At 46.8% G+C, this 25,772-nt stretch overlaps 1 protein-coding gene and 1 long non-coding RNA gene across 5 annotated transcripts in view; one reads left to right on the forward strand and one right to left on the reverse strand.

Annotated features, from left to right (window-relative positions):
* Nucleotides 1-964: 964 nt before the first annotated feature.
* ODF1 (outer dense fiber of sperm tails 1) lies at nucleotides 965-11,444 on the reverse strand. Of its 3 annotated transcripts, none has more exons than XM_055546503.1 (3): nucleotides 11,292-11,444; nucleotides 10,690-10,980; nucleotides 965-2,262 (listed from the first exon to the last, which is right to left on the reverse strand). In XM_055546503.1, exons 1-3 carry the CDS (start codon nucleotides 11,300-11,302, stop codon nucleotides 1,803-1,805), a joined length of 762 nt encoding a protein of 253 aa, XP_055402478.1. In that variant the 5' UTR covers nucleotides 11,303-11,444; the 3' UTR covers nucleotides 965-1,802. The 3 variants fall into 3 exon arrangements, 2 of the variants coding, with proteins under 2 accessions (XP_055402478.1, XP_055402477.1); XR_008702374.1 differs by lacking the exons at nucleotides 10,690-10,980; nucleotides 11,292-11,444 and adding exons at nucleotides 7,527-7,618; nucleotides 8,260-8,801 and having other exon boundaries at nucleotides 2,128-2,262; XM_055546502.1 differs by lacking the exon at nucleotides 11,292-11,444 and having other exon boundaries at nucleotides 10,690-11,146.
* LOC129627000 (uncharacterized) overlaps nucleotides 5,932-25,772 on the forward strand; it is a 32,038-nt gene continuing 12,197 nt past the window's right edge. The window contains exons 1-3 of one of the 2 annotated variants that reach the window (XR_008702376.1): nucleotides 5,932-6,221; nucleotides 20,893-21,059; nucleotides 25,522-25,638. This is a non-coding gene — a long non-coding RNA (uncharacterized LOC129627000). The remainder of the gene's footprint in view (nucleotides 6,222-20,892; nucleotides 21,060-25,521; nucleotides 25,639-25,772) is intronic. The other variant, XR_008702375.1, reaches the window with a different exon arrangement.

A 25,772-nucleotide genomic window follows, 5' to 3' on the forward strand; every position in this document is an offset into this window, starting at 1 on the left:
TTTTTCAGAAATGCCCAAGGTGCATCCAGAATGCCCCTCCGGCCTCTCCTAGTCCTTGTAAATTCAGTTTCTTCAGAACTCCCTCCTCTCCCAATCTCTCCAAGCACCTTCTTGAATTTGAGGCATTGGTGAAGAGGGTATAGAACACAGCATCTGGTATTTAAACGGATAAGTTTGGCTTGGCACATTAGTAAATGAATGAATCTGGACTAGCAAGAGTGTGAGCAGGTGGGTAGGTGAATAAAAGCATGAACTGTCACCAGGCATGCCCTGGAATGGCACCTTCCAGAGGACAGGGATTCCCACTTATTCAAGACCCCAGCTGGATTCCATTGACCCAACAGCATGAAATTTTTTCAAAATCTATTTTAAAAATGAGTTACTTAGAAACTAGAATATTTATGAACATGTAATCAAAGTGTGGCAAGACACTTATAAAGGTAACTCTACCATTTGGTACATACAAACATTCATTTATACCTAGTTGCTAGGTAATAAATTTTTGAAATGTTCAATATTTTATATCTACCACCTGTATTAGTGGGCCATTATTTCCCTCAACTAAAAGCAAATTATGTTTTCTATCACCATCAATATTCTTTAAACTTAAAGGAAACTTTTAAAGAAACAGGGATGGGAGAGCTTTAAGATCCCATCCAGGGTTTCTCAGCGTTACCTGTGTGATTCAAATTCTTACCTGGGAAGACTTTTAAAAATCTCAATGTATTTTTTTTTCCTTTTTAAAAACATTAAAATTTTTTTTTCTTGTGTGCATTGTGTGTGTGTGGTTTGTCTTTTTTCTCTTTATGGTTTGGCATCCATGTTTTTAAAGTTTCCCAAGTGATTCCCATGTGCAGCCAAGGCTTTAACCCACGTGCAGCTGAGACTAGTAAAGAGACTTACTCTGCAGACGTGTAGGCTTTATGTTCCTTGTAAAAGTCAGACGTGAAATCAGCCCACGTCCTCATTCTGATCCCGCCCCATCATCTCCGTCTTCTTTACACTTATTTCTGTCTTGGTGCTCTAGTGACTCATGGGCCGTGTCTGTGAGGATCCAAGTTCAGGTGAACTATGCTATCATTTTGTGAAAGCTGTACTTTCCACTCATGAACGCTGGACTGAACTTTTGTGCCTTGAAGTAGTTTTAGGGACTGAGGAAAGCAGAGTTGAAATAAATCCTGAGAAATTTGCAAACCACCCTGAGCCACAGCTGGCCCATCCCCCAAATCACAGGAGTGTTGAGAAACAGCAGCTGTATGGTCACCCTCCCCTCTGTCAGTGGGCTTACTCCCCCATACATTTGTACTCTGTTCATTACCCCCAGTCAAAACCCAACCACATGTCCCTTGGAGAGTCACTTTCTCTCCAATGCTCCCTACCGTAGCAGCTTTGAAAAAGTGCTTGTCTTCAACCCTAACTAGTCTCGTTTTCTGCTTTGACTGTTTAATTTCTGGACTAGATCATGTCACTGACTCATTTGGAAAAGCAACATGTGAGGATGCCCACCCACAAAATATCTTTTCCCGGGCTTTGGCATTAGTGGGGTGTGAAGTAGCACACGGGAGGGCAGCCTTCACCATTCACCTTCCCTGCCCATCCCTTCATCCTTCCAGTGCCCACTAACCAGGTGGGGCTCAGGAGTGGGGGTTGAACCAAAAGACTTGCACATGCCAGTGGGTTGCAGTTATGTATTCAGTTTCCTATGTCCTTGAATAACACGGGCCATGGGAAGGGGGAGAGAAACACTGGAAGAGCTGCCTGGCTGGATACATGACTTCTACTAAGTCCTAGGTTCCTACACTTTACAAGATCATCTTCCTACAGGAAAACCGGCTCCCACAAGGATAGCAGGGGTTACAGGGGTCACAGGGGTTACAGGGGCTGCAGGGGCTACAGGGGCTGCAAGGGTTACAGGGGTTACAGGGGCTACAGGGGCTGCAGGGGTTACAGGGGTTACAGGGAGACGTGCAAGGGTAGCAGGGAGACTCGATCTTGACGCAACTGCCGAGCCCGTAGGAGTACGTCACGTCCTTCTCGTCCACGCACGGGGGCAAGCTGAACTCTTTGCAGATGTTCATGTAGCTGTATTTTTTCGACCCCAGGCAGTCGTATCTGTTCTCGCGCTCAGCCGACACACACACCTTTCCGTCCTTCACTCTAACCTTGACTTGATCCGGTTCAAAGCCGCACACGTTCACCGATCCTAAAATGTTACTGCTACAGCAAGAGGAGGCCAGAATTCTATTTGTTGTTCTTCTCAGTCTGGAGTTTAGGAAAAGGAAAGGGTGGGAGGGACAAGCTCAGACGGACTCAGACACAACTTGACAAGCAACATTTTAACCTCTATTGAAAAAAAAACCAAACCAGCAGAAGTAAACACTAGTCACCGTGGGGAGTCAAACTTTACAGAAGGATGTGAAGTGAAAACTGAGAGTCGGCCCATGGGAACCACACCCTCCCACTCCCAGGTAAACCCCTGTTAACTATTGATGAGTGTTTGGTCTTCCAGATCTCTCTCTGGAAGTTTTTTATTTTTACTGTTTATTTTTAAATTTTTTTTCTTTTTCTTTCCAGTTTTATTGAGAGATGATTGACATACAGCATTGTAAATTTAAGGTGTACAGCATAATGATTTGACTTAACATACATCGTGAAATTATTATCTCAGTAAGTTTAGTGATTATCTATCACTTCATATGGATACCAAACAGAAAGATCTTTTTCCTTGTGATGAGAACACCTAGGATTTAGTCTCTTAACTTTCATATACAACCTACAGCACTGTTAATCATATTGTATATTACATACCTAGTAAGAGTCAGACACGACTGAGCGACTTCACTTTCATACATTGGAGAAGGAAACGGCAACCCACTCCAGTGTTCTTGCCTGGAGAATCCCAGGGACGGGGGAGCCTGGTGGGCTGCCATCTATGGGGTCGCACAGAGTCGGACATGACTGAAGCGACTTAGCAGCAGCAGCAGCAGCAGCAGCAGCACTTATTTTGGAGAAGGCAACGGCACCCCACTCCAGTACTCTTGCCTGGAAAATCCCATGGACGGAGGAGCCTGGTAGGCTGCAGTCCATGGGGCCGCTAAGAGTTGGACGTGACTGAGCGACTTCACTTTCACGTTTCACTTTCATGCATTGGAGAAGGAAATGGCAATTCTCCAGTGTTCTTGCTTGGAGAATCCCAGGGACAGGGGAGCCTGGTGGGCTGCCGTCTCTGGGGTCGCGCAGAGTCGGACACGACTGAAGCGACTTAGCGGCAGCAGCAGCAGTACTTATTTACCTTATAACTGGAAGTTTGTACCTTTCAACCACCTTTATCCAATCCTCCCGCTTCCTCACTCCTCTAGTAACCACAAATCTGATCTCTTTTTCTATCTGTGTGGTTGGTTTGTTGGTTGGGTTTTTCTAAAGTATAACTGACCCACAACATTCCTGGTGCACAACATAGTGATTTGATACTTTTTCCCATTACAAAATGATCAGCACTTTCTTTTGCATTTAAATCTCAACTCCTTGTCTTATTAGTTATGGAACCCTGGGCAGGCTTAACCTCTCTGCCTCAGTTTCCTCATCCGTAAAACTGGGACAATACCAGTAACCCATTTCTAGGGATTTCATGAGACAAATTAGTTAATGAATGCAAAGGATCTATACTAGCGCTCCGAGCATGGTTAGCACGTTAGGCTTTTGTCTGTTGTGTGTGTGTCCCACAATGTGCCATGGAAAGTTCTAAGCCATTGGAGGCATTGTTTCATTTGACCTGCATGAGAACCCTGTCACGCAGGTGAAATTGTCACTGTTTTGTAGATGGGGAGATGCTGAAGGTGGTGAGTGCAGAGCCTAGATTCAAATCCAGACCTGTTTAATGCCAAGGTCATGATTTTAACCATCACTTAGACTGAGCTCTCAGCATGAGGACCCAGACACTCAGTCTTGGAGGCCTGGCATCAGCCCTGCCTGCTCTGGGCCTCCTCAGGGACCAATTTCTTTCTAATTGCCTGAGCCTTCCAAAGACAGCCTAATGCTCTGAAATGCTCTTCTTTTTACTCCTTTACCATTAAAAAAAAAATCTGTATTCTAAGAGCCACTCCTGGCAAATCTTGCATCTTTGGCCTCCAAAGGGAGGTCTTGGCATGTGTGCTTTCTAGAACCTCTTCTGGTTTGAGGAGTCTGGACTCTGATTGGGTGATTAATCTCAGATATATTTTTTATTCTGACTTTTTACACTGAATAGTTTATACACTTACTGCTTTTTGTTACATAAGTTATTACAAGTTCACTGTAGAAAACTCAAAATGTGCTGTGCTCAGTCGCCTTAGTCATGGCCAACTCTGTGACCCCGTGGACTGTAGCCAGCCTGGCTCCTCTGTCCATGGGATTCTCCAGGCAATAACACTGGAGTGGGTAGCTGTTCCCTTCTCCAGGGGATCTTCCTAACCCAGGGATCAAACCTGAATCTCATGTCTCCTAAATTGGCAGATGGGTTCTTTATCACTAGTGCCACCTGGTAAGCCCAGAAAACTCAAAGTACAGATTAACAAAGAGATGGACTATTTTTTCTTTTTTCAGTTCAGTTCAGTCGCTCAGTCATATCAGACGCTTTGCGACCCCATGAATCGCAGCACGCCAGGCCTCCCTATCCATCACCAACTCCCGGAGTTCACTCAGACTCACATCCATCGAGTCAGTGATGCCATCCAGCCATCTCATCCTCTGTCGTTCCCTTCTCCTCCTGCCCCCTATCCCTCCCAGCATCAGAGTCTTTTCCAATGAGTCAACACTTTGCATGAGGTGGCCAAAGTACTGGAGTTTTAGCTTTAGCATCATTCCTTCCAAAGAAATGCCAGGGCTGATTTTCTTTTTTAACAGACCACAAAAGCCCTCTTTGTCTTCTGCAGGAGATGGATCTGGGAGCCCGATCTACAAGCCAAGGCCAGCTTCCAGATCCATCTCCTCCTCTCAACAATCTGAATCTTGGGGTATGAATTCATGTTTGTTTTTGGTTTTCCTTAGATTTCCCCCTCTTCCACTATTGCTTCCTATTCCAGAGGGGGTCACTCTGGCCCCCTCTCCACTGCAGCAGATGCACGGGGGTCTCACAAATATGGGTCTTCAGGAAATTGCCCCAGAAATCTTTGCTGGATCAGGTTTCTTCTTCCTTTTGCTCCTAGGTCAGGTGTGACCTATGGGGATGTGTGGGTTTAGGAGAAATTGCAGAAGCCTCATTTTACTCATTAGCTTGAGCTCCGAACTTGCAACCTGACTCCTGCCTGACAATGTACCATCACCCTACATAAGATTTTCCCTGGCTCTGTGAGGTTCTGAGAGATGGCCTGCTTTACTGTGATCATGAGGGCAGAGGTTAGTCATGGTCAACAGAGGCAAGTCAGCCTCTTCGGTGGATGGCAGAAGCCTCTTAGGAAAATTGGGGAAGAGCGAATGGGCAGCGCTGTTTGCCTGCCACTCTGGGGTGTCACCTCCCCTCCCGACTGAAACTGGATTTCACCTGAAGGTATGACCACGCTCCTGAATGTGATTCTGCCCAGAGCAAAGGGGAGTGATACTGCCAGCCATCTTCACAAAGAGATGAATCAGTTTTCTGCCGAATGATGAATAAGGTGAAGAGGATGACGAGAACGCCAGTCTCTACACCGAACCAGAGGATGGCTGCCCTTCCTCTAGTTACTTTTTCTCCTTAGACCCCTGCGAGTAACCCGTTAAGCTTGCTTGTTCCTTTCCAACACATCTTTCCCTCTTCCTTCTTTTCCCTCTTCCTGTCTCCTTGCCTTGTCTCTCCTGATTTTGGATGATACTGGAGAAGTATGACTCTCAGCAGGGGCAGGGTGGCACCACACAGGTGCATCCGAACACCTGTGGCACTTGTTCAAACACAGGTGCCTGGGCCCCAACCCCGGAGTTTCTGATTCAGCTGGTCTGAGGAGGGAACCAATAATTTGCATTTCTAACAAGTTCCAGGTGATGCTGGCTGCTGGGTTCAGACAGCAGATCACTCTGACCACTGCTGACCAGGCAATTTAAGCACATCGATTCCAGAACTCAGGCAAACCTGGCCTCAAGTCCCGGCTCTCCCGTATCCTGAGGATCAAGGACGTTGCCCTGACTCTGTTTCATAATCTCTAAATTGGCCAAGATGTTGCAAGGATTAAATGAAGATGATGTGCTAGGCACTTGGTTTTCACTCCATAAAGGTAAGTCTCTTTATCAGGCTCCGCCTTACACAGACTTCCCCGAAATATGAGGCTTTAAGTGGCCAAGTGCCAAGTCCTGTGTCATTAAACACTAAGGCTAAATAATGGACATGCACTTGGCCTGCAGGGGCAGCAACTCCTACTCCTGCTACGCTGGGTGCCTGGGCCCTGAGACCTATGGGTACAAAGAGATTGCGGTGAGAGGGGACGAGGGGCCCAACTTGCTTCCAGCTCTGCAAGGTCACAGAGGGAAACAGCGAGCTCTCCTCTCTCGGGGAGAGTCAATCTGCTACCAGCCGTAAGGTAAAGCCGCAGAGTTCCTGGGTTCCTCTCTGCTGGCTTCCCACAGTGTGACTATGCCCTGATCTTTGGGTCAAAGAATGAGGTGGGTTGAGGGGAGTGGAATGATTTGCCTGAGGGCTTAAAACCCAGGGAGGCACTGCTAAACCACAAAGAATGCACTCTGGGGGCTGACAGTCATCAGCTTCCCCCAATGAGGGTGATGCAGGGAGAACTTCATACTCAGAGTGTGAGGGGTAAAAGGAAATGAGAAGGCTGGTTTCAAAGTTCTCAGAAGATGATGTCTCTGAGGTGGGGGTTTTTTAAAGGGAACTTCTTGAGCTGCAGGTCAACCAAGGATACTTGGATGAGTGGACGGAAGCAGTCTCAGGATGAATTTCCAGGTACCTGCAAAGGGCCCAGCATTGAGCCTAGGGCATTCCTAAAGCGCAGCTGCAAATCAAGGTTCATTTGCCCACGAACACTAGACCCACATGTTGGAGCCACTCCAGTATGAGCTATAGTTAGATAATGAACCCTAAGGGCAGGATGGCTCTTACCCAGAGGCTAAAGCGTCTGCCTGGAATGTGGGAGACCTGGGTTCGATTCCCAGGTTGGGAAGACCCCCCTGGAGAAGGAAATGGCACTCCATTTCCGTACTCTTGCCTGGAAAATTCCATGGAAGGAGGAGCCTGGTAAACTACAGTCCATGGGATTGCAAAGAGTTGCACACGACTGAGCAACTTCACTTCTAAGGGTAGGATTGAGGAGGGGCTGGCTTTGTTTCTACCATTTGCGTACAGAGGACAGGAAGCCCACGAAATGCGGGGGTGAATCGAGTGCAAACTTACATCAGGCTGGTCGCATGGTTTCCTACAAGAGAAATCAAACTCAGTAACTTCAGTCTCTCTCAATTCAAGAGAGGAAGGAAGGAAGAGTCAGGGAAAAGGCTAGTGCTTCGAGTACAAAAGTAATCTGGGGAGAAGAAAAGAATTTCAAAGAAGCTAATGAAATGGAAGTACTTACTTGGGTCTCCACTATTGAAGATACTGTCAAGGTGTCTTTAGAAGTAGCTGCTCAGTAAACAATGGAAAGAATTTGGACCTTCTGTACCCAGACTAAAAATACACACACACAATCAAATACACACCAATCAAATACACACTCAGGAAGGCTCAAATGACTTTTAGGGGAAATTACATGGTCTGCCAAAACTTCTTGCCCATTATTAACGGAACACCCAGAGACAGAGCACATAGACTCTCACACAGAAAAACAATTCCAGTGGGGCCATGGCAACTATAGACCAAGGAATCTTCTCCATTGGGCAAAGAAGCTTCTGGATAACATGTCCTGGCATCTAAGAGGACATGTCATACCTAACCAAACTGCTGGCTTTTGCTTTAAGGGGTAAAAGGTCACGTGCATATGCTTTCTAAATTCTAAAAGCCTTGGGAAGGTTTCACACCAAAGATTGTTTTAAATCGAATCAACATGGTATTTCTGAATGCATTCAGTCATGGGTTGGGAGCTGAGAGATAAGAAGAGAGGCATTTCACTGAAAAAAATGATAATGGGAATCCTCTGGGACTAGAGCTGGACTAGGCCTTAACATTTTCATTCATATTCAGAAATTTGAATATTTAGGCTTGCAGGTAACTCGAAGCTTTTCAGGACAGTGAAATGTCAAGCTGTTAGAGCATAGGAGTTTCCCAAGGTGGTCTGAATAGGAAGAAAAGTAGCTGGGAAGAGGGCAGACCTGAGGTCATTTCTGAAATGAACGCAGGATTATCAGTTCAGAGATCCCAGAAGACATCAGCAGGTTCATGTACTGCTGCAGGCAACAGGGAAGAAAATTAGTGAAAAATCCAGACATTGTCAGGGAAAGTATCACAAACCATAGCAAGCGTTACCTCTTGTATAAATAAACCACACTGCTGAGATTTAAGCTTGAAATCGTGTCTCCTGCAGATCATTAAGTAGAGACTCCCAGAGTAGGTGGAGAGTGCCCAGCTGGTGAAGAACTCACCTGGAGAGTAAGACAGCCTGGAGACAGAGACTGAGCAGACTTGGAGCAAGGGTATTTGAATAGTCAGAGGAACAGGAAGTAGACACAGGCTACTCACAAGTAGCCCTTCATTTAGACCAAATATTTTTTAAAAAGAACACTTGCATGAAATTTATGTAACTTGATACTCGATGGGGTAAAAATTAAAATTGGTTCAGATTGAGTGTGGATGAGTTTATTTGGCAATGGTCCCATCTCAGACTATTGAAGGAAGTTCGTTACTGACCTTTGGTGACCGATGACCTAGACAATAATTGTTCTATTGCCCTTTCCAGGGAATCATCACTGTCCCTGTTGTTAAGGGCTTCATTCTCTCTCTCTCTGTCTTCACCCATCCATCCATCGTCATCTTTTTCTTTTCTCTTTCTTTCTTCCTCTCTCTCCCTCTCCTCTCTCCCCTTCCTTCCTTCTTTCCTTCCCTTATTTTTCTTTCTTCCTATCTATTCATCTATTAATATATCTGTCTCTCTGTCTAATCTATCATCTAATCTATTAATCTTATCACTGGGATAAGAAGGACATTGTTTAAGGATACAAACTGGCAATGAGTAGTAAGTCCTAGAGATCTAATGCACAGTACAGTAAATGTAGACAAAAGAAACATTGTATTATAATCATCAAACTGGATAAGAGGCTAGGACTTAATCCAATCACTAAAAAGAAATAATTATGTAACACAGTTTGTTGTTGTTATTGTTTAGACTTAGTCGTGTCTGACTCTGTGTGACCCCAGAGACGGCAGCCCACCAGGCTCCCCCGTCCCTGGGATTCTCCAGGCAAGAACACTGGAGTGGGTTGCCATTTCCTTCTCCAATGCGTGAAAGTGAAAAGTGAAAAGTGAAAGTGAAGTCACTCAGTCATGTCCGACCCTCAGCAACCCCATGGACCGCAGCTTTCCAGGCTCCTCTGCCCATGGGATTTTCCAGGCAAGAGTACTGGAGTGGGGTGCCATTGCCTTCTCCAGGGAATCTTCCCAACCCAGGGATCGAATCCTCATTTCCTGCATTGGCAGAAGGATTCTTTACCACTGAGCCACTTGGGAAGCCCCTGTGTAGCACAATAGAGATAGCTAATTATTGGTACAATGGCAATCATATTATAATACATAAATGTATGAAATTTGCAACATTGTACACCTTAAATTTATACAATGTTATGTCAAATATAATTAAATAAAAAGATCATTTGTGCCATCTTTTAAAAAATAGTAGCATATTAAGTAGTTTTTCTGCACCTTTTTTCACTTAGTATGACAATACTTAAAATGCTTCATCAGTTCTTTTTACAGCTACATATTATCCCAATGTATGAACATACCATAATTTGTTTAACCAGGTGACAGTGCTTTCAACTATTTTTTTCTATCATAGTTACAGACTAAACGGCATAAGTAGACAGAAAAAGAAAGTGTTCTCAGGCAAAAAGTAAAATGTGATGAAAACCAAAAAAACTTATAAAGTGAATTTAAAATTATCCAGTTCAATTAAAACCTTTTCAACTGTATTCTGAACACTGTGGCTTCAGTTCTATAATTTCTTTACACAATCTTTACTATAGTTGAAGGGGGAGGCAGACAATAAACCCAATACCAGATGAATTTGAAGTCATCAAGAGTTGGAGAATAGGAGAAAGGATTTCCTACAAAACCAAATAAATGCCTCTATTGTTCAATTTGCTCCCCTGCTCTTAAAGCCTCTGGCAAACGTTTGACTTGATCAATTATTATTACTTCTCCCATAGTCATTTCTGTAAGCCGAAATACACTCAAATTACTTTACTCATAACCAGAAAAAATGTTTAGTTTGCTGCTCCCAATAGCTTTTTAATGACACCCCCTGTTTCTTTCCCTCATTGAAGCCACATTATTTATCACGTTGGTGCTCCTGCCATAAGCTGAAAACAACCTTGCCAATCGACATCATTACACTGTCTTTTGAGAATCTTACAGTTCCCATTATGGACCCTTTTACTCGTCTCTTCTTAAATCTTTTCTCTGTCACCAGAGTCATTATCTTGAACCCGGTTCATCGTTGTTCAAGTATCGATTGTCACCCTCTCCTCCCTTATTCCAACCTAGGAGGCTAATGCACCAACTATAAAAACCTGAAGATGTTGTCTTACTTGGCAAGCTCTCTCTTCTCATCCTCTATGGCTCTAATGGCTTTCCTCTCCAAACTTCTGAGAGACGGGCGAAGACAGTAAAGCTTAACATCACACAGGCAACATGGGTAGAGATCGCACAGGCCGCAGGACCGTGATCGCTTTGAGTAGCACAGGCAGTAGGGGTAGGGGTGCAGGTCGCAGCAGCAATATGGGTGCATGTATAGGTCGCACAGGCATCGTGCGCTGAGCTCGTCGATGCATCTCAACTGCCTTAGTTCTCTGTCCACCTTCTTGATGTCCCTTCTAACACTGTCCAAAAGACAACTCAGTGCAGCCATTACAGTTACACCTTATTGTTCTGTGAGTACCTTCGGGAAATGGCACTCAGGGGGGAAAAAATTGCTCTAAGCTCTTCTCAGAGGTTTCTTTTAAAAATACATGACACACACATGGTTCACTTACTTTAAAGCTTGGGTTCTATGACCTCACCACCCTCTTAAGTATGTCATAGTCTTTCGGTTACCATGAGAACTGTACACAGTCAAGGTCTCCAGAGGCCCTCCTTAGCGTTACAGAGCTACTCTCAGAACCACCCTAATTAACATAAGGGTTTCACTCACCTTGATCTCATTCACCTTGAAGTGGGATGGGCCCTCCAAGTCGTCACAGTTCCTTGGGGTTTATTGGGCTAAGTCGTCCTGCTCTTGACTTGTGTGTGGCCTGTGGATTAGCCACAGCAATGAAGATCTTAGTGTGCAGGGTAGAAGGAGCTGCCTGGCTCCTTCCTTCAGGTCCTTCTCGCTCCAGCCTCGACATCTAGCCTTGCCCCTTATACTCTAGGATTCATTCTGGCTTCTATTCCTTTATAGGTAGAATATTAAGAGCTCCCCAGGGGTTCTCCTTACCAAGCTAACCTTGAGTCAGCCTTTGTCCTTGACCTTCTGAGCCTCCCATCTCTGGGTCCTGCCTGTTCTTTGTCAGCTGGCATCCTGGCTATCCTAGGACCTCAGTTCTCCTGTGACTGCGGTCTTGCTCTTAAGCTCTCATCTCTCAAAGCTCAGAGTCTTGTCCTCGTCACCACTTCCCAGCAACTATGCCTCTGGTCTTACATCCAAGCTGCCAGATGCCCTATTCCCAAGTGCTTCCCAAGTGTTGGTCCTTGATACTCAGAGCCAACTTCCTGAAGTTGCCTGAGACCCTGACTTGGGCCAGTTTCCTGTGTTCTCAGCTGGGTCAACATGCTGGACCTGGGGCTCAGCCCTCAGCCTCAGCTTGGCTACTTCTGCTCCTCTGGGCCATTCCCTTCAAACTGCTCTCTGCCTCTCAAATTCCCTTTTAGCGGACCAAGGCATAGGGTACTTGAGGACAGGTGGTTGGAGGTGGCATTGGAGAGGGAGACCAAGGGCTGGGTTTAAAGGGACTTCTGGCCAGTTAGGCATTTGAACTTTATTTTGAGTGCAGTGTAGACTCACTGGGTTTCCTTTCTGTTGAGAGAAGTTGGAAGGTAAGCCACACTGAAGGTGTAGCATGAGGGGAGAACAGTAGCAATGTCTTCTGCTGGAAGGCAGGAGACAGACAGATTCAGAGCTGGGGACCATGGCCATAGGAGTGGCAGGAAGGAAGCCAATGGGCCGTCTTCCTCTACCCTCCCACATCCGCTCAGGCCCTACCTAATCCACTCTCCACGTTGTAGCCAGAGTGATGTTCATAAATAAATCTATTACCCTTCAACTCTACCCTCCCCTCAAAGTCTTCAGATTCTTCTCTGTCCTCGTAGGAGAAGGCTCAGCATCCTCACGAGGTGGTGAACAGTAGGGCCTCTGCCCACCTCTCCAGTCTCTTCTGTTATCATTACTCCTGCAACTTGTTCTGCATGAGCCACAAAGGCTTCCTTGAAGTCTCTCTCATTCCACCTCCTTCTGGACTGTGTTCTGTCTGCTTAGAAGTTCAACACCCCACTCCAGCCCTTGATCTAGTTAACTCCTAAGGCATTCTTTAGTTCTTCTCTTAAATGTCCTTCCTTCAAGGGCTTCCCTGTTCCCCAGAGTACATGCTGAACAGTCCACATATGTCTTTTGTAACATTGTTTGTCTGTTTCTCCAACTGGACTGTAAGCTCTATGAGGGCAGGGACCAATTATTTTTGCTCACCATTAGATCCTCAGCATGATGTCTGGCACAGAATAGGAAGTTAAAATGGATTCACCAAATGAGTAAAATTAAATAGCATTTAGTGAACAGAATGAGGATAGAGTGAGGGAGGTGTAATGACTCGTAAGTTTCTAGCTTGATTGAGTCGTGGTGCCATTGACTGAGATATGAAACACGGGAAAAAGAGTAAGCTTGGAGGACATGCTAAATTTGAGGTGCTGGTGACAACTTGAAGGTAGAAATGTGGAATACCATGTGGGTAAGTGGGTCTGGAACGTGAGAGAAAGCTGGGTCAGAGATATAAAATTCAGGATCTTGACTGGGCTAGATCACTCAAGAGGAGAAATAGATTGAAAAAATGAAGAAGACTAAAGCAGACTCCTGAAGAACAATGATAAGAAATGAGAGAATTAAAGGAGCTCATGAAAGTCTCATAGAAGAAATACAAGAAAAAAGAATTCCCACTGCCGAAGTCCCTTGTGTATCACTAGACCACGTTCAGTAGACCCCAGTCTTGACCTAGGAACTCCCTTTCTGTAGAGATGAAGCATTTTAGCAAAGAAAGCAAATTTCCCTGACGATATTAGAATGAGGGAGGCTGGAGTCTGAGACACACAGGATGAGTTAGAAAAACAGAGAGGGGTAGTACTCCTCTGTGGACAAATGGTGAAGTCTTTCAAGAGTGATTCCATCCAATTCTGAAGGTAGACTCTGTTAATAGGAATGTGGCCTGTTCTCTTCCTGAGGGTTCATTGTGGAGCTGTTCAGATTTCTCTAGTTCCAAGGGATGGACTTTGAACTTTTATATCACCACAAATTCCATCCCTTAGCAAATGTCAGCAAAGGTCAAAACAAGCAAGCTCTCAGTTTTAAATTCATAAATATATAGGTTCAGGAATTTAAGCACGCACACATCTGTATTATACATGACACATTATGAAGATAGTTATAGCTTTATTTTAACTAGGATTCCCCCATGAGTCCATCCTCCTAGTAACTGCACTCTTTATCGTGATGCATATTCTTCACATCATTTCAAGTGACTTAACAAAGGTAGTGACCCCTTTAAAGATCAGAGGGAAATGTGATCTATTCATGTCAGAAGGACAATGTAGAATTCATTAGAACCTGCAGAAACCCACAGGAACAATCTAGAGTCACAGTTCCCTGCAGCATAAACACAAGAAGATGCCTTGGACGTTTGTACAATGGAAATGAGAGGCTTTCCTTATATAGGACTATGTCTGGGGAAGCTTCCGCCACTTTGGCTGGTGTCCAGATTGAACCTTCTATGGGATGGAGGGCAAGTGGATGCTTGGTCCCTAGTATTGGTAGAACTATGTGTCCAAAGAGGTCTCCTCTGTCTCTTTCACTAGGTGCTACAGCTAAGTCATTTATTAGGCCAATGGCACAAAACTATTCCTCTAGCAGTTACTCGGAGAAGGCAATGGCACCCGACTCCAGTACTCTTGCCTGGGAAATCCCATGGACGGAGGAGCCTGCTAGGCTGCAGTCCATGGGGTTGCTAGGAGTCGGACATGGCTGAGTGACTTCACTTTCACTTTTCACTTTCATGCATTGGAGAAGGAAATGGCAACCCACTCCAGTGTTCTTGCCTGGAGAATCCCAGGGACGGGGGAGCCTGGTAGGAGGCTGTCTGTGGGGTTGCACAGAGTCGGACACGACTGAAGGGACTTAGCAGCAGCAGTTACTAGTGCTCAAACATCAAGTTCAAAGTCACCCTCAAGGATTAAGTGTGGTCATATCTCAGTAGTGGAATTAAAGATGGTTTTAAAAATTCTGTTCCTAGACTTTTGTCATTTCTTAGTTTCTTTGATAAGAATATCACCAATTTTTTAATGAAACAATTTCTGATAGTATGCTGTCTGCCACACTATCAGTTTTGACCTGAATTGCTAAGCCCACTTCCAGCCTCTTCTTTTATAATCCAGGTGGGCTCCAGGGCCATCTCTCTGAGCAGATTTGCCACTGGGTCTTCCTGAGTTGACTCATTGGAAAAGACTCTGATGCTGGGAGGGATTAGGGGCAGGAGGAAAAGGGGACGATAGAGGATGAGTTGGCTGGATGGCATCACCGACTCGATGGACATGAGTTTGAGTGAACTCCGGGAGTTGGTGATGGACAGGGAGGCCTGGCGTGCTGCAATTCATGGGGTCGCAAAGAGTCGGACACGACTGAGTGACTGAACTGAACTGAACTTCCTGTAAGGGACATCGAATACTTTTCCTAGCCATCATCCATGGCATCCTTCTCCTGATAAAATAACTCTCTTCTCTTCCCCTGCCCTCTGCCATTCATTTAAGTTCAGTTCAGTTCAGTTCAGTTCAGTTGCTCAGTCATGTCTGACTCTTTGCGACCCTATGAATTGCAGCACGCCAGGCCTCCCTGTCCATCACCAACTCTCGGAGTTCACCCAAACTCATCTCCATTGAATCGGTAATGCCATCCAGCCATCTCATCCTCTGGCGTCCCCTTCTCCTCCTGCCCCCAATCCCTCCCAGCATCACAGTCTTTTCCAATGAGTCAACTCTTCACATGAGGTGGCCAAAGTATTGGAGTTTCAGCTTCAGCATCAGTCCTTCCAAAGAACACCCAAGACTGATCTCCTTTAGAATGGACTGGTTGGATCTCCTTGCAGTCCAAGGGACTCTTAAGAGTCTTCTCCAGCACCACAGTTCAAAAGCATCAGTTCTTTGGTGCTCAGCTTTCTTCACAGTCCACCTCTCACATCCATACATGACCGCTGGAAAAACCATAGCCTTGACTAGATGGACCTTTGTTGGCAAAGTAATGTCTCTGCTTTTGAATATGCTATCTAGGTTGGTCATAACTTTCCTTCCAAGGAGTACGCGCCTTTTAATTTCGTGGCTGCAGTCACCATCTGCAGTGATTTTGGAGCCCAAAAAAATAAAGTCTGACACTGTTTCCCCATCTATTTCCCATGAAGTGATGGGACCAAATGCCATGATCTTCATTTTCTGAATGTTGAGCTTTAAGCCAACTTTTTCACTCCCTTCTTTCACTTTCATAAAGAGGCTCTTTAGTTCCTCTTCACTTTCTGCCATAAGGGTGGTGTCATCTGCATATCTGAGGTTATTGATATTTCTCCCAGCAATCTTGATACCAGCTTGTGCTTCTTCCAGCCCAGCGTTTCTCATGATGTACTCTGCATATAAGTCTGCCATTAGGTACCATCAATAATGTTGCCCAGTAAAGGGGCAGACATGTAACAAAAGCTGGCCTATCCGACTTTCCTCTGGGGGTTTGATCTTTCACAGAGAGACTGCGGATGTTGGGAGCTGATTCACGCGGATAGCGTGACAGCTTCGTTACGGCCTTGTTCTGTTGTTTTCAAGTTGGTTCTCTGGCTTTCCTTTGAGTCTCTGAACTCTTCCATGTCCTTCCAACACATTCCTGCTTCTCTTCAGTTATCCAGTCAGATTCAGTTACCTGTAACTGAAGAACACAACTGACATGACAAGGCTGTTCCCTGGACTTGTCTGAGAGGACCACTCCAGGCCAGACGTGTGGGTCTGCCTTTGCTCCATGCGTGCTGTCTGGCGCTAGTCTAGCTCCTCCCTCCATATTCAGAGCTAGCTGCATCAGGGCAGCCACCAATCCTGAAGGCCCTGAAGGTACCAGGCAATGGGGATGACTCAAACTAGGGGAAGTGTCTGGAAACACCCACAAAGGCTCATCCGTGGACACTATCCCTGGAGCAAGAGAGACTTTCCTGGCATTTGGAGCCTCAGAACTTTAGCTTTAGAAAATATAAGTCATCCAGACCACTTCCTACCCAGCAGGGAATCTCTGCTGAAGCACCCCAGGCAGATAAGGATGGAAGAGCTGAGGGGCTTGTATAAGTGATGGAGTGCTCCCTCACTGGGCTAGTGCTCCCTCATCAGGGCTCCTATGGCCAACCATATTGGTCCACATCATTTATCTCCCTCTTTCTTCCTCCCCACCTCCACAAGGAGCTTTGACAAATATCTTCCTGCTAAAGCAGAGAAGGGATACAGAGGAGGAGGATGTTGGTAAGTTACTCTTAAAACTGCACCCAACAAGGGTGAACTCAGGTCCAAGCGGTTGCAGCACACTGGATGTTCTTGGTTACCAGGATCTTGAAAGAGCATCTCATGAGGTGTTTTCCTTTTTTTTTTTCCAGCAAATATCATCATTCAGGCATTACTGAGAAGGAGTCATGAGAATTTGGGGGCTTCCTAGGTGATGCTAGTGGTAAAGAACCTGCCTGCCATGCAGGAGACATAAGAGATGTGGGTTTGATCCCTGGGTTGGGAAGATCCCCTGAAGGAGGGCATGGCAACCTACTCCAGTATTCTTATCTGAAGAACTCCATGGACAGAGGAGCCTGGCGGGGTACAATCCATGGGGTTGCAAAGAGTCAGACACGACTGAAGTGCTTTAGCACGCACATACATGAATGAAGTTCCTCATTAATATCTAAGGAGCGGATAGTGATCTTTGTGATCATCATCCTGGTTTCTCTGGGATGTGGGACTTTGGTGGTGCCAAAACTGGGGCAGGAGATGCAGGTTGAAAATGAGGTGGAAGTACCAAGTGGCCATGGTAGTCCATCCAATTTGTCTAGTTTAAGTGATGCAGCTAAACTCAGTGGGGTGCAAACCTGTATGCCAACCCCTGGTCTTGAAGGTGGTATTGTTTAGTCGCTAAGTCATGTCTGACTCTTGCCACCCCATGGACTGCAGCCCACCAGGCTCCTCTGTCCATGGGATTTTCCAGGCAAAAATACTGGAGTGGGTTGCCATTTCCTTCTCCAGGGGATCTTCATGACCTAGGGATCAAACCTGGGTCTCCTGCATTGCCAGGCAGATTCTTTACCACTGAACCACCAGGGAAGCCCAGCTTTGAAGGTAGAGTCATATTATGAGCTCTGGATCTCCATGACAACTATACTTTATAACTCCTTTCTCCCAGCCTCTCAGATCTCCAATTGCTCCTTCTCCCCCTGCTCGCCTCGAGCCTCATGGATTCACCAAACAAAAATTGTTAACTGCAATTTGGCTTGTTCTTGAAGACAGAGACCAAAAAGCTTCCTTGAACTCCACATGGGAATCATTCAAACAAGAAAGGGTACGTCTATGTCCTCCTAGAAACAGAAGGACTTGCTTCTGCTACAGATGGTGGCCTGATTACTTCAGGGGTGAGGGGTAAGAATTTTCATGTCCCTATCCGGTCCCATCATTTCATGGGAAATAGATGGGGAAACAGTGGAAACAGTGTCAGACTTTATTTTTGGGGGCTCCAATATCACTGCCGATGGTGACTGCAGCCATGAAATTAAAAGACGCTTACTCCTTGGAAGGAAAGTTATGACCAACCTAGACAGCATATTCAAAAGCAGAGACATTACTTTGCCAACAAAGGTTCGTCTAGTCAAGGCTATGGTTTTTCCAGTGTTCATGTATGGATGTGAGAGTTGGACTGTGAAGAAGGCTGAGCGCCGAAGAATTGATGCTTTTGAACTGTGGTGTTGGAGAAGACTCTTGAGAGTCCCTTGGACTGCAAGGAGATCCAACCAGTCCATTCTGAAGGAGATCAGCCCTGGGATTTCTTTGGAAGGAATGATGCTAAAGCTGAAAGTCCAGTACTTTGGCCACCTCATGCGAAGAGTTGACTCATTGGAAAAGACTGTGATGCTGGGAGGGATTGGGGGCAGGAGGAGAAGGGGACGCCAGAGGATGAGATGGCTGGATGGCATCACTGACTCAATGGAAGTGAGTCTGGGTGAACTCCAGGAGCTGGTGATGGACAGGGAGGCCTGGCGTGCTGCGATTCATGGGGTTGCAGAGAGTCGGACACGACTGAGCGACTGAACTGACCTGAACCACCGCCATAGCTGTCTACCTCTTAATAGAGACTTACTTGAATAATATTTCACATGTAAAGAGTGCTCAAGTTGTGGGGCTGTTTATCCCCATTTTACAGATAGGGAGACTGAGGAATGGGGAGTTCACACAGCAAGTGACAGAACTAGGGTTCCAACCAGGTGGCCAGCCTCCTCTCTCTGTCTTCAAGTATAACAACTCTTGAGAAGAAAATTTCTCTTTATGCTCACCTGAAAGATGAAGGAGGAATTAGATTTGAACACTGGGCCTTCTGGGTTGCCTGCTTCTATCATTATCCACATGCCTACAGCTTGATTCGCTGCACATGTTGCTGTTCAAATGGAGTAACATGCTTTTCTGCTCTGGGCCCCACCCCACCCCTTGTCCCCCTGCAGAGCTGGGGCTGCTTCACACCGGCCTCCGGAGTGACCATATTCTGACTCTCCCCTCAACCACAGGGGTTCTCTTGTCTCCTAAAGTAATGTTTCTTACAGAGAATTCTTTCCGTCCCGTAGCATGGTTGGCTTGTTTTGTGAAGTAAGAACTTTCGTTTTCAATTATTACCAAAGAAGATGTAATCAGAACAAAACATTCCCACTGAAGACTCCCAAGTCTTCCTGCCTGGATTCTTGGTCCAGGGGGTAGACTCTCTGCCTCCAGCAGTGCGTGCGTGCTAAGTCGCTTCAGTTGTGTCCAATTCTTTGCAACTCTGTGGACTGCAGCCTGCCAGGCCCCCTCTGTCCATGGGATTCTCCAGGCAAGAATATTGGAGTGGGTTGCTATTTCCTCCTCCAGGGGATCTTCCCAACTCAGGGATCGAACCGGCATCTCCTGTGTCTCCTGCACAGCAGGTGGATTCTTTACTGCTGAGCCACGAGGGAAGCCTCCAGCAGGTGTTGCTCTTAACCCCAGAACGTGAAGTGTGAAGCCCTCTTCTTACTTCATGTTCTGTCTGACTCAGCTTTCCAGGGAACTGAGATACTGAGATTCAGATTCCCCAAGTCTTTCTCAAGTCCCTGCAGAAGCCCAGCAGAAAGAGATCAGTGCAGGGCTCTCGAAGCAAAAGCTAGAGACAGGCCACACCCAGGGTCCCTTCAAGCTGTGGGACAGGAGGCCCAGGAGGAGGGGACGGAAGAGGGGAGGGAGAGAGGGAATGTAGTACCATCTTCCTGCTTTCGTTCAGTGGCTCTCAAACTTCTTGGCCTCAGGACCACTTTACACTCTGAAAGTGGGGATTCCAAAGAGCTTTTGGTCATGTGGGTTTTATCTATGAAGACTGAGCCTTATTAGAAATTAAAACAGACATTTACAGAATATGTAAGCATTTAAAAATAACAATAGTAGGACTTCCCTGGTGGTCCAGTGTTTACAAATCTGCCTGTCAATGCAGGGGACAGGGATTCAATCCCTGGTCTAGGAATATCTCACCTGCTTCGGGGCAACCGAGCCCATGCACCACAGCTACTGAGCCCATGTGCTCTAGAACCTGCACTCCGCAACAAGAGAAGTTATGGTAATGAGAAGCCCAGGCACCAAATGGAAGTATAGTCCCCGCTTGCTGCAACTGGAGAAAAGTCCGTACAAACAGCAACAAAGACCCAGGACAGCCAAAAGTTAAAAACCCAGTTGTGAATAAAGTACGTGTGCATGCTTGTGGGTGTGTAAAATAAAGAAAGAAGAGAGAAATTGATTGGTTATAAGTGATATTTTTTAAAAACCTATGTAGCAATGTCCTGGCTTCAGCTAATTTGGAACCCCTTCAAGGAATTTAGTTGGGTCTGGATGAGCTTGTGGACTGGAATGGTGAGTCCAGCTGGGCTCCATTTGCTTCTGGAGAAAGAACTAGAGGAGGAGGGGGTATAAAGCTCAGATTGGAGGCAGGCCTAGACTTCAAGTGCAGCCTGGTGCCTGTGGCCTGATTGTGTTCTCAGCCTCTATTACATCCAGCCCCTCCGCTGCATGGACCCGTACTGGAGTCTGAAGTTGGTCAGGATGTATGACATCAAGAGAAGAACCCAAAATGGAGCTCTTTTCATTGGCTACTCTATAAAACGAGGGGTTCAGAACAGCAGCAACGGCTACACATCCAGGTGGTTGTCTGGGTGCTGGTCACGTGTTTGTCCACTAGATCCTGTCGCTCAGTCCTTTAACGTCGGTGCTAACACATTGTCACTTTTTCACAGGAGAGGAGACTACGGCAAAGAGCAGCCAAGTCACTTATTGATGGCTGCCCAGTTGGCAAGCCCTGGAGGCCAAAGGTGTACTGGTGATGATCCGGAGCTCCAGGCATAGCCACCATGCAGCACTGCCAGGCTGTGGGCCCCTCCCCAAGCCCGCCTAATCCTTCCAGGTGGGGGAAATTATATTCTTAAAGGCTGGTGCAGGAACTTGCCTTAGAGACAAATATCTCTTTGTGCCAAAAGAGTAGGTGAAGGGGAGAGGGAGAAACCCAGAAGAGTGAACCCTAAGGGGGCAGGAGCCAGGGCGGCAAGACCGCTCATGTCCTGTGCCTTGGAGACCGATGAACAGGACTGGTGAATTGTCATTGGGTGACTCCACGTGTCACCAGCACCTCCATCGAGAAACAGAACCTTCTGAGTACCCCCTGTTCATGCCTCCTTCTGGCTTTAGCAACCCTTCTTGCTCTCAAGCAGCCAGAACTCATTTTGCCTGGTTTTGTATAAATGGAAATATACAAAAATCCATCTACTCTTTGGTGTCTCACTTCTCCCAGTCAACATAAGAGTTGTGAGTGTCATTGTTGCCTGATATTTGTATTTCACTCCTTTCTGCTGTAGGGCGTTCTCTTGTATAAATACACCACAACCTACATATGCTTTCTATGTGCTTGGACATTTGCAGACAGACATCTGGGCATTTTTTCATTTGAGGCTGTTGTTGGCACTATGGCCATAGGGTTATTCTCCTACACGTCTTGGTGAATATTCATAGCATGCCTGTGGGATGGAATTGCTGGGTCAGGGTATATATGCAAGTTTCAGCTGGGCTAGACATTGCTGAACCGTTTTGCAAAGCCTGTGTACCCGGGTACAGTCACTAGTGGGTTATTTTTAAGATGCAGGGAAGTCCAATCTCTTTATGAGTTTATGCTGCTGTGATAAGGGCTTCCCAGGCGGTGCCAGTGGTGAAGAATCCACCTGCAAATGCAGGAGACATAAGGGATGCGAGTTCAAACCCTGGGTTGGGAAGATCCCCTGGAGGAGGGCGTGGCAACCCACTCCAGTATTCTTGCCTTGAGAATCCCATGGACAGTGGAGCCTGGTGGGCTACAGTCCATGGGGTCACAAAGAGTCAGACACGACTGAAGCGACTTAGCACACACACATGCTGCCATGATATAAACCTCTATCTGCCCCCTAAGTGTTTAGTAATGCCTAGCACATCTCACTGATCACTAATATGAATGACAGGTGTTTTTGTTTTTAATAAAAATCAAAGAATGAGTTGAGGTTCATGGCAGGGCCAAGATGGTGTGAAACAGAAAATGGCACGTGTGAGATGGTGAGGGACCCACACGCTGAGCTGACTGTGATGCCAGGAGCTTTGGCCCCGATGTGACAGTGCGAGTGCCAGCTTCCTCTGGGGACCTTGGAGAGTGCCTCAGGCTTGCACAGAGGGGTCCAGGCTGTGAGTCGCCAGGGCCAGAGGGACCCTACCTGACTTTCAGATCATGAAAAAGACAAGATCACACAGTCTCCCCTCTGTGACCTGAAGTAGGGGATGACTTTTGTGTGTAAAGTTTCCAGAACACAGAGCAAAGCTCTGTCCCTTTCCAGGTTTCAGTACATTCAGTGCCCAGAGCCAATCAGGACGAGGTCCCCGCAGGACTAAGCAGAGGGACCCAGGAGCAGTGTCCTTCCAGGAAACTGCAAGAGGCGGCACCAGTGCGGAAGCCCCAGAACACGGCACCCTTGGCAATGATGCCAGAGTCCTCAAGATAGAACAGCCCTGGGGAAGGTGACTTCTGGGCCACACGACCAGGACCCTCCATAGGATGAGCTGGAGCAGGATGTGGGCAGAGTGGTGGGACTCCCAGCAGGGCCAGAGAGGGCTGTTGTGAGCTTCTAGAGACACTTGTGCAAAGCTTCCAGAAAAAAAGTTGAGAAACACCAGGCAGAAGGCTGGGTGCTCAGCCATGGTGGGCACCAGCCAAGAACATGTGGTTTGTTACTGTTTAAGTTCTGCCTCTGGGTGGCCGGGAAACCAGGGTACAGTCAATACTAGCAATGCCTGAGTTTATGTTTCTCTTTTTTTAATCCCATGTACTCCTAGTTTTGCAAACAAATGTTTATCTCTTACATAAATCAGTCTGGAGTGTTGTTTTCCCGATGTTTGTCAAAGTTCAGTCCCCAAACCCTGGCCTTTACTGCGGTCCTAGCTATGTTCCCCTGCCAACAGCAGCACAGCTACCCACTGGAGGCAGCAAAACAGGAAGGAAACAGGAAGGAAACAGGAAGCAGCAAAACAGGAAGGGGCGGGGTCAGAGGCTGCAAAGCCCCCTTTGAACTTTCCTACATGCTCAGCTGGTACCCGCAGGGGGGCCTGTGGTCTCCACTGGGGTCTTTCCTGCAGCTCTTCTGCCCTCTCCTCGTATATTCTGACTGACTCCCAGGCTGGCCTCTCTCCAGGCTCTTCCTTTCTTGAATTGCTCGCCTTCAGCAACCTTCACCTCAGCACCCTCCCTGTAGGCCATAGGCCCCTTCAGCCTCCATCATCTCCCAGAAGTGCTTCACTCTCGACTCTTGATGCTGGAAGTTCTACTCTCTCTGGTCATGGTCTCTCACCCTGCAAGGTTCTCATTCTCTTAATAATCACTGAAGAGTTAAAAAAACTAACCAAGGACTCTAGCCTCTTAACAAGCTCCCCAGCCCTCACACCACCTTCTCCCGGTCTATGAGTTTTCTCTTGCCTCTTGCTGCCTCTCCACCAAGCAGGACTCATCAGAGTGGGGGGTGGGGGGTGGTGGCAGGAGAAGTTTCCAAGAAGGGAGCACTGCCTGAAGACAGCAGAACACGCCCCGCCCTTTCTACCTCAGTGCCTTTGCACGGCTGTTTGCTCTGTGTTGCCCACACTTAACTCCTCTCCACTCAGCTAACCCTACTCAGTGGTTCAGATCTCAGTTCAAATAGCTCTTCCCTAGGGTCAGCCCACTCTGTCCTCTCATGGCCGGCTCTTGTCTCAAGGAGGCATGCCAGTTGTCGCGGCTTGCGTATGTGTGCAGGGACCAGGCTGCCACGTGCACTGCCACACTCATGGCACTAACACAGTGCCTGTCACATTGATGGATGAGTGGGCTGATGGGAGAACAGGCAGGAGGCAGCCAACGGTGCAGACACCAAAGGTGGTGTGGGAGGGCCGAGGTGAGCTGTGTGTCAGTGCCAGGATGGAAGACTCATGCTCGGGGAGCGCTGACCAGAGGCTCCTCAAGCCAGAGCACCCACTGTGATTGTACTTGGACATAGGACCTTTAAGGAAGTCATTAAGGTCAAATGAGGTCATACGAGTAAGCTCTAATTCAGCCTGACTGGTGTCCTTATAAGAAGAGGAAGGGATGCCAGGGATAGGCAGGCACAGAGGAAAGGCCACGTGAGGACACAGTGATAAGGCAGCCACCTGCAAGCCAGGGACAGGAGCTTCGGCAGAAACCAACCCTGCTGACACCTTGCCTTTGGACTTCTAGTCTCCAGGACTCTAAGAAAAGAAATGTCTGTTGTTTCAGCCACCCAGCCTGTGGTATTTTGTGATGGTGGCCTGGGCAGACTTAGTGACACAGTTATGATCCAACCTTCCATTAGAGTAACTTGCCTGCAGTGATATGGTGGTAGGTCTTACCAACTGGCCCTCCAGGGACAAATGACCTGATTTGTAGAATCTGCCAATTACTGCAGTGTCAATACTGCCCCTGCCGATTTCAAGCTGTCGGTGTCACGTCACTGATGTCAAGTTGGGAAGAGATGTGCATGCATGGCTCGAGCCCATCAGCGCCCTGGGGCTGGCTCCAGCGCATCGCTGTTTGTCAGCCAGTCCCTCCAGCAAATATTTATAGCAGCTCACTGTACGGCAGGATCTTGCTTTTTTTTTTTTCTTTAGTAAACTAGGATATTACTAGCTTTCCTTTACTCTCATCCCAAACATAACACACAAGGGCACTAACATGCTCTATGCTTGCCTTCTTACAACAGGAGTGGCTTGAAAATAAAGCAATCCTTGCATTCAGCCAACAAAAGTCCATCTAGTCAAAGCTTTGGTTTTTCCAGTAGTCATGTATGGATGTGAGAGTTGGACTATAAAGAAAGCTGAATGCCGAAGATTTGATGCTTTTGAATTGTGGTGTTGGAGAAGACTCTTGAGAGTCCCTTGGACTGCAAGGAGATCCAATTAGTCCATCCTAAAGGAAATCAGTCCTGAATATTCATTGGAAGGACTGATGCTGAAGCTAAAACTCCAATACTTTGGTCACCTGATGCAAAGAGCTCACTCATTTGAAAAGACCCTGATGCTGGGAAAGATTGAGGGCAGGAGGAGAAGGGGACGACAGAGGATGAGATGTTGGATGGCATCACTGACTCAATGGACATGGGTTTGGGTGGACTCTGGGAGTTGGTGATGGACAGGGAAGCCTGGTGCGCTGCAGTCCATGGGGTTGCAAAGAGTCGGACACGACTGAGTGACTGGAATGAACTGCATTCAGCTGTCCTTTACCCCTTGTCTTTCATGCTGGATCTGCCCAACACATTAGAGGAATGTGGGAACAGAGCAGAGCTGTACACTGTCAGCTGCTTTTGTTTCAGGACCAACCAACTCTCCCTGAGGACCACAAACACAAAAGATATTTCCCATCAGACCTGGGATCTGCCTTGTTCTCTCCTCCCACCCCACCTCATTCTTTCTTCACGCATGCAAACGAGGTAATTCCCAGAAATCTCTGCTTTCTTTCCTATTATTTACCTAGCACATTTTCACCTACCTGGGAAAATATGTGCTAATTTTACATCCATCATGGGTTTCACACCTCTCTCCAGAGCAGGTTTTAAGAGGTACT

This window comes from Bubalus kerabau, chromosome 14 (assembly GCF_029407905.1).
Source record: "Bubalus kerabau isolate K-KA32 ecotype Philippines breed swamp buffalo chromosome 14, PCC_UOA_SB_1v2, whole genome shotgun sequence".
Classification (NCBI taxonomy): Eukaryota; Metazoa; Chordata; class Mammalia; order Artiodactyla; family Bovidae; genus Bubalus; species Bubalus kerabau.

Bases quoted from the DNA above. Each gene is read 5' to 3' on its own strand.
- ODF1 (XM_055546502.1), bottom strand. From the start codon at position 11,009: ATGGCTGCACTGAGTTGTCTTTTGGACAGTGTTAGAAGGGACATCAAG. The intron at 2,263-10,689 runs GTAAGACAACAT...CCTAAACTCCAG, and splicing joins GAGAAGAGAGAGCTTGCCAA to ACTGAGAAGAACAACAAATA.